This window comes from Rhipicephalus sanguineus, chromosome 10, assembly GCF_013339695.2.
Source record: "Rhipicephalus sanguineus isolate Rsan-2018 chromosome 10, BIME_Rsan_1.4, whole genome shotgun sequence".
Taxonomy (NCBI): domain Eukaryota; kingdom Metazoa; phylum Arthropoda; class Arachnida; order Ixodida; family Ixodidae; genus Rhipicephalus; species Rhipicephalus sanguineus.
The window spans coordinates 88,152,344-88,160,112 of NC_051185.1; the positions used below are offsets into that span (position 1 = coordinate 88,152,344).

Consider the following 7,769-nt stretch of genomic DNA (forward strand, 5'->3'; position numbering starts at 1 on the left):
CAGAACTGATTTGCAGTAAAGTAAACATTTGAATGAATTGCTACGGTACCATCATGACTTATGGCAAGCGCAACAGCTGAATACGAATAAGTAAAACACCACACGCGTGAGAGAGCTTCAGTTATGAGAAAGCTCTTGCGGTTGTCTTTTTAGGAGCGAAGCTCCTTAGGCCCGCACCCCGCCGTTGTCGTCAAAGTTCCCTTCTCTTAAGCATCGCTTTAGGTTGCAGTGGCCGGTGATTTAAGAGGAAATGTTTAGGCCTTGAGCGGTTTGGTCCTAGCGTACCAGAAATTCGAGGTTAAAAGAAATAAGCTCTGTGCACAACTGGTTATAATGGTTATCTTCACTTTCACCACCTTAATCGTGGTTTGTGAAATGACAACCATCATTCTAGCGCACTACGGGCATTTTGTCGAAGGTAGTAGCAGAAGCTCTCCCCACCCGGCACCAAAAAGACAATGAAACGCTGCACGCGGCGTTCCGTCACTGCCGTCAAACCTCCCCGCCGCATCACCGCTCGCACCCCGCTCCCATCTGTTTCTTTCTCGCTGCGCTGCGCGCGCTACACACTCACTCGCTCGTCGTTCCCGCCCACCGAGCACAGCAGACGCTCTCCCCACCCGCTCCTCGCCCTACCGCCTTCATGAAAGCTAGCAGCGAGATCAGGCGCATAGTAGTCGTTTGCGTCCCATTTCTAAGGAGCTTCGCTCATCGGTTGTATTCGTACACAGAACAACTGCTAGTTTTTTTTATCCTCATAGGATCGTGTTAATCTTCTCTCAGAACAGATTACATTTACTGTTCTTTTGAGATGCCTTCCCAAAAGCTTTGTAGCAGCACAGTGGTTGAACAAGTAATGTTGTTGGAGTCAACGCTGTGCATTGTGGGAAGCTTGTCTTCACAAATGCTACCCCGCAAATGAAAAGTCTTCGGGATAAAATGGTGGCTCCGGTGAATACTATACTACTTTCACTTAGTGTCTCGGCCCAGAATATATGAAAACACGAAGACACGAAGGTCATAACAGGTTTTCTAGATGGCAGGTGGTGAGAGGCGCTTTGGTAATGCACATGTGTTGATACTATGAAGTGATCAGTTGTGCTCTTTCTTTTCTTGCATGTCTTTTTTTTCTTCTATCTACGAGATCAAAGCATCTAGCATTAAACATTACATGGAAGTGAGCACCTGTGCCTCTCATGTCCCCGTGTGTTTTAGTAGACCCTGCAATAAATACCCTAATGGTGTGACCCCACCACATTAGCTAGGCCGCTAAGGTGTTGCAATACTAAGCTCAAGGATGAAAGAAGGGAATATTAAGGGATTGTTTCTTTGTTTAACACAACCTTACTGAAAACCAGCAGATAATAAAGCCAAGAAAGGTATAGAGGATGCTAATTGTACTGTTATAGGTGTATTCTAGTAATTACGATGTAAATGCGAAGAAAGTTAAGTGGACGAAAAGACAACTTGCCGCCGGCAGGGACCGAACCTTCAACCTCCGATGCTGTACCAATTGAGCTACGGCGGTGGTCATCCTCCCAACCACTTTATCGGGCATCTATGTGGATGCAAACCTGGCGGTGTTAATCAGCGCGACTCGCAGCCATGACGGCGAGTGTGGAACACTATTTTCTTTTGTCAACTGGCTTCAAGTAGAATGTGATCTTTCTTAACGAGCAGATAGCTGACCAGCAATCTCTCACATACTACCTCAAGGCATGCAGTCTGCCCCTCGAGTCTGCCTAGCGAGACCCTCGCTATGAATGAATGAAAGAAGGAAGTTTTATGAGCTCGTTTCTTTGTTTGATGTAACCTTGAAGAAAACCAAGAGATAATGACGCCAAGAACGGTACAGGGGACGTTAATTGGACTTTTTTAAGTGCATTGTAGTAATTACAATATAAATGTGAAGTGGACGATAAGATGCCAGCCGGCAAAAAAAAAAAAAAATGTTCCACACTCGCTGTCATGGCTACGAGCGGTGCTGACTAACACTGCCAGGTTTGCATCCGAATAAACGCCCAATAAAGTGGACAGGAGAATGACCGCCGCTGTAGCTCAATTGGTAGAGCATCGGATGCATTGTCCAAAGGTTGCAGGCTTGGTCCTTGCTGCAGCAAGGTGTTTTTTTTGTCCACATTACTTTCCTCACATTTACATCGTAATTATTACAATACAGTTAAAACAGTCCAATTAACGTCCCCTATATCTTCTATGGCTTCATTACCTGTTGGTTTTCATTAAGCTCAAGGATTCTGGTTCAATAACCAGCCATAGCGCATCATTCTGTTTGGTGCGAATTGCAAAACACCCGTCTACCTGGATTTAGGTACATGTTGAAGAACCCCAGGTGGTCCAAATTAATTCTAAATCCTCAAATCACATTCTGGTTTTGGAAAGCAAAACCTCAGAACATGCATGCATTGCTCAGATATTATTTTGAGAACTTAGACTGTGCTGGGGACAAGATACCAGAGTAGAAGAAGACAGGAAGATTGCACCTTTTTTGTCTTCTACTCTGGTGTCTCACTCCAAGTACGATTTAAGTCCTCAGAAATTAAGTTAAACCGATAGTACAGATTATCAACTAGACTAAACCTGCCCTTTACAGTAACACTTTCAATCGGTGGCAAGAAAAGGCTTACTTACACGGAAGACTTTACACTTCAGCACATGGCAGGTTGTTTCTTCAAAGGGAAGGCCACTCTCCGCGAAGAATTCACTCGCCGACTTCTCTATGTACTCCACGCCAATGACATTGTGAGCGTGGCTGTAGAACCTACAGAAAAAGAAACATGGTATGGGTACAACAGTGATCGTGTAGTTAATCGCTTAAATGATTCTTCATCATCACCATCATCAGCCTGACTAAACCAACTGCAAGGCAGAGGGGCCCCGCCACGGTGGTCTAGTGGTTATGGCGCTCGACTGCTGACCCGAAGGTCGCGGGCTCGAATCCCGGCCACAGCGGCTGCATTTTCAATGGAGGCAAAAATGTTTGAGGCCCGTGTACTTAGATTTAGGTGCACGTTAAGGAACCCCAGGTGGTCCAAATTTCTGGAGCCCTCCACTACGGCATCTCTCATAATCATATCGTGGTTTTGGGACGTTCAACCCCAGATATTATTATTATATTGCAAGGCAGAGGCCTCTCCTACGTTTCACCAATCAACCCGGTCCTGTGCTTACGCGGCCACCTTATCCCTGCAAACTTAATCGAATCTGCCCACCTAACTTTCTGTCTCCCGCTCATGCGCTTGCCTTCTCTTGGAATCCAGTCTCTTACTCTTAAGGACTTAAATTATTGTTAAGTCGCACTAAGTCTGCTGTTCCTAGATTTCAGCAGTCTAGTGATGATGCACAACATTCACTTTATGAGCATTGTACAATACAGCCCAACTCCACTGTGGTTTTTTTACAAACTTTGACAATTTATGTGACATTTAGGCTATAAGAGATCGGTATCGTGTGATGCTTAAATTCTTTATGAAAAAGCACAACAGCAATGCCAGTCATCAAGAAGTGTTAATCTTCCCCTATATTTACAAGGAACACTCTTGCGATAAATGAAAAATTAAATTAAATATATGCAAATTCTGGTCACTTCCTCAGTTCCTCTGAGATATTGAGAATAGCACCTGAAAGAGCCTGCAACTCGGGAGCAGTAAGCTGAAGTAATGCATTATGACCGTGGCCTCCGCGATTTGCTCCTGAAAGATGTCGTTGCTACGCCTCTGTCCCATTCGGCACATTTCCAATACGAGAAGTGCAATTTTGTCAACGCCCTAACACACCGCGAGGTGGCGACCTTAGCCGAAGCCTCGGATAGTACACTCTACCTCGGCCTCGCTCATAGCATCCATCCATATTAAAGATAGCTCTGTGATGCGCACCTGTGTCGCCTGTCTGTAACATCGCGTTCCCCGCTTTACGCTAGCCCAGAGAAAAATCACGGCCGGCCCAGAGGGTAGACATGACGCGCGTCGCATTTTCCTCTAGTCCCGCCGTGGTGTTCAATAACTTTTTAACATGCGACGGGATGGCGACCTTAGCCCGTGGATGAATGGAAAAACTTCATTTCGCCAGAAAGCAGCTGCCGACGATTCCGTGTTAGATGGCCATCAACCCAAGGTTGACAGCGACCTGTGTGGCCCACTCCACGACTCTTGTCTGGACGACTGGGTCTGAGCTAGTCAACACGGCCTCCCACTGCTCGAGAGAGGGATCACGCATAATATCCGCCGCCAGTGGCACCATGCTACATTTCCACAGTAAATAGTCACATGTTGCCACTGCCTGGCACCATTTGCATTGTGGCTTAAACTCCTCCAGGTACCCAAGTTCTGCGTCCAATCAGCATCACTCTTCTGGCTGTCACACCGCTTTCTCTGAATACACTCTCACTATTAACTACTACAGCTACCACAAAGGTTTGTTTAATCATTGATCATGGACGTTAGTCGTCGGGATGCAGATGTGCCGCCAAGTGTCAACATGAGCGCATCTACGTTAAACGATGCTATAGCTGCCAAACACCAGTAGACATATTGCAAGCGCTCTCATATCAATGTCCAGTACTCACAGACTCAAACGCGACATCAAGATTTTTAGTATAACGACTTGTATGCGCAAATGCTCGAGATAACCACGTCATATCGCGACGAATCTGGTCTCTAAAGATAATGTTGGCTCTGATATACCTGTTCAAGTCGAAATTACACCGATATGACCCGAACTGAAGACAGTAGAAACAAAAACATGTGCATTACTTATCCTTAAATTGTCCTATTTCAATCCGTGAGTACTGTAAAGTAAACATTCAACTACTTTTGTAGAGACACATTATATTTTTGTGTTACACCAATTCCTATGCCAAAGGGATCAACCATGTTTTTTTCGAATTGTGCACGATAGCTGTTCTGGACACTGGCAGCACCAGCGGCAGACAGCTACGCCACCAAAATCACTTGTTGTCGTGATCTCACAACAGTTTTCACTCTAAAAACAAGCACGCTATGCAGATTAAGCAGCCAAGCTATCTATACTTTCGACATTAAAGGTACTAAACAAGGGGCTCACCATAACAGTTCATGGGCCTTCCCGCACAGTGGAATGAACACACGGGCATTCTGCTTTCCTGCCAAGACCAGATCTTGGTGTTGTTCCAGAAGCCTGAAAAATTGTACAGCACTGTGGTAAGAAAAGGACTAAACAGTGCTGTGAAGTTCTTGATCCTTCTATATGAATATCGAATATGCATAAATCAAAAATTGACTTTAAACTGAAAAAGAAGTATCGAAATGCCATTTTAAATCATTTCTTCTTTCCATTAACGTCATAGTGGACCCTTAGGTGTTTGCATTTGAGAATGTTTGTGTACTTAGTTGATTTTTCTGTTTATTTTTCTTGCTGTTAACCACGCTACTAAAACATAAGGATCTGATTCGAGCAATGTGATTTCTTTTTAGTGCAGAATGTATGTAGAACTTATTTTGAATGTATATTAGGTAGAAGAAGCAGGTTTTAACATGTATGTGAAACATTTTTGTGTATGTATGCAGAAATAAGGATGTGTTAACGTACGTAGAACTTTTTTTTTGTGTATCTCTATAGAAATAAGCATGTTTTGAGTGTACAGATCATTTTGAATGTATATGTATGAAAAAAAAAAGATGCACACGATAGTATGTAAAAAAACCAAGCAAGTTTTTTTGTACCTAATGAAATGTACAATAAGTAATGTCACTGATGCAGACTGTATTAGTTATCAGGGGGTCAGGACCTCAACGGGCTTTTTAGGCTTTAGTCCTTGCCTCCCGCAGGGAAACTGTGCATTTTTCCTGCAAATAAACAATGTTAAATATGAAAGTCAAGTCACGTTCACCACCGCACACCGGTTTATCTATCCAGCAGCTGATGCCGCTTCGTGTTGCGCGAAGTGTGGCGTGCCAGTGTATAACGAAATAGGGCTTACAGCATTGGTCTTATTCTTGTTTTGAAGTACCGTTGTTCTTCATAAGCTCACCTAGACGTCCCACTGTAGTCTCCAGAATACTACGTAACCATCTTGTACATGGTTGAATTCGTTCTTTTACTTTTCTGTTTGCCTAGCATCAAATTTTACTCCATTTAATGGGTACCTTGTCTGACATGACGGAAATAAGAAAATTTTAGAATAACAGAGAGCTGAGCTAGTTGGTACGCATTCATGTTTAAAGACAGGATGCGCAAACACGGAAGCAAGTGAGAAGTCAAGACACCACAATTTCTGGCGATTGTGACGCCTTGATTTCTCAGTTATGTCCGTGTTTGCACGCTCTCTCTTTTAACAAGAAAATTTCACTTTCATTAGCTTTGCTTCGAATGAACGTTCAGGTTTGATCTCTCTTAATGCCTAGATATTCGTTCGTTTCACAGCACACGAGATTCTCAAAGCCTTTCGCCAGCAACATAGTTCGAAATAATCCAGCTTTCTGATTTCATATTTTCACGTGTCTCCTGATATCTCCCCGTACAGTACCACGGGAAAGAAGGGCGTAAAGACCGGACGCATTTCAAGTTTAAGGTTGACACCTTCGTAGTTCATAATCATTGTAAGCCCGCTCACTGCACTCCTTCCTAACACTATTTGTCGTTGCCTTTCTTTCATAGAGCTACAATCTACATCCCTTCTGAATCCTAGGAAAACGTAATAAGCTTCGCCGTACTACAGCTATGTAATGCAGTGAAACATGCTGCAGAATTTGACAGGTGAATAACAATGAAAAATTGGCAGCACGCGAACAGTTGTTCACAGTTGTAGAACAATACCCAGGAAGCGATGACCCAGCACGCCGATTGCGACGTTGCATAATTCGTTTTGAAGCACTGCAGTACGCCGTTTACTTTCAGTCGCACGCGCTTGTGCACGAAATGACCAAACGTGACCACTTTGTAACCCAACCTCAAAGCTTGTTAGTCTACTCACCGATGTATTCCTTGCGTTTGCCACGGAGTGTCCCCGGTTTTCCAGCGGTTGAACCAGAACTCTCTCTGATCCCTGCCGACGAACACGGGCCTCTTGCAACTGAATAAATATTGACGCCGTTTAGTGCATTATGACGCAGAAACTTCGTTACTTAGGACACATTGCACTGCATTTAAAGCCAAAAACTATTTAGGAAGGCGGGTAAACAAGGTTGCGAACAATCGCTGCGCTCTCACGAACTGTCAAAAGCGTCTTTGAAGCATCGGAATTGTGATCGGAATAAAGCTTACGCTCACCTCGAGCTCCAACAGCTGCCCATGATGCAATCGGGCTCTGCGGGTCGGCTAGAACTAGTAGTCTTTGTGCGAGCAGTCAATGACCTCGTTTACCGTTACCTCATGTTATAAAAAGCAGGCGAAACCAGCGTGAGAGCTGATACTGCGGCCCCGAGAGATTGCAGGAGGCCGCCATTTTTTTTTGGAGACGTTACAATGTTTGATGATGATAGTGAGCGAAATGACTGGTTTCGCTTTCGATCTTGTACCAGGGAGCACCTAAATGCCACCCTGTACCTGTTGGGGTGAGATCTTGTACGCCTTTAATAATAGTAAAGTTAAACAGCGCAAAAAAAAAAAATAATAATAATAACACGGCCACCAAAAGCAAACACACAGGACAAGCGCTGCTTCCAGCTGAAAAAAAAAAAGAACCGGAAAAATGAACAACGGGAAAAGATGCACTGATACGAAAAACAGCTAAAAACAAGCAATAAAAATTACCAATCACAGTGGCCTGCTGCGCA

The 7,769-nt window shown here is 44.1% G+C and overlaps 1 protein-coding gene across 1 annotated transcript in view; it reads right to left on the reverse strand.

Annotated features, from left to right (window-relative positions):
- The window catches only part of LOC119372214 (thiopurine S-methyltransferase), a 34,578-nt gene extending 27,113 nt beyond the window's left edge, over window positions 1–7,465 (reverse strand). The window contains exons 1-4 of the mRNA XM_037642693.2: window positions 7,264–7,465; window positions 6,968–7,066; window positions 5,080–5,172; window positions 2,650–2,779 (exon numbers count right to left, since the gene is read on the reverse strand). Coding sequence (XP_037498621.1) covers window positions 2,650–2,779; window positions 5,080–5,172; window positions 6,968–7,066; window positions 7,264–7,286 — 345 coding nt within the window. The 5' untranslated portion in view covers window positions 7,287–7,465. The remainder of the gene's footprint in view (window positions 1–2,649; window positions 2,780–5,079; window positions 5,173–6,967; window positions 7,067–7,263) is intronic.
- Window positions 7,466–7,769: the final 304 nt, after the last annotated feature.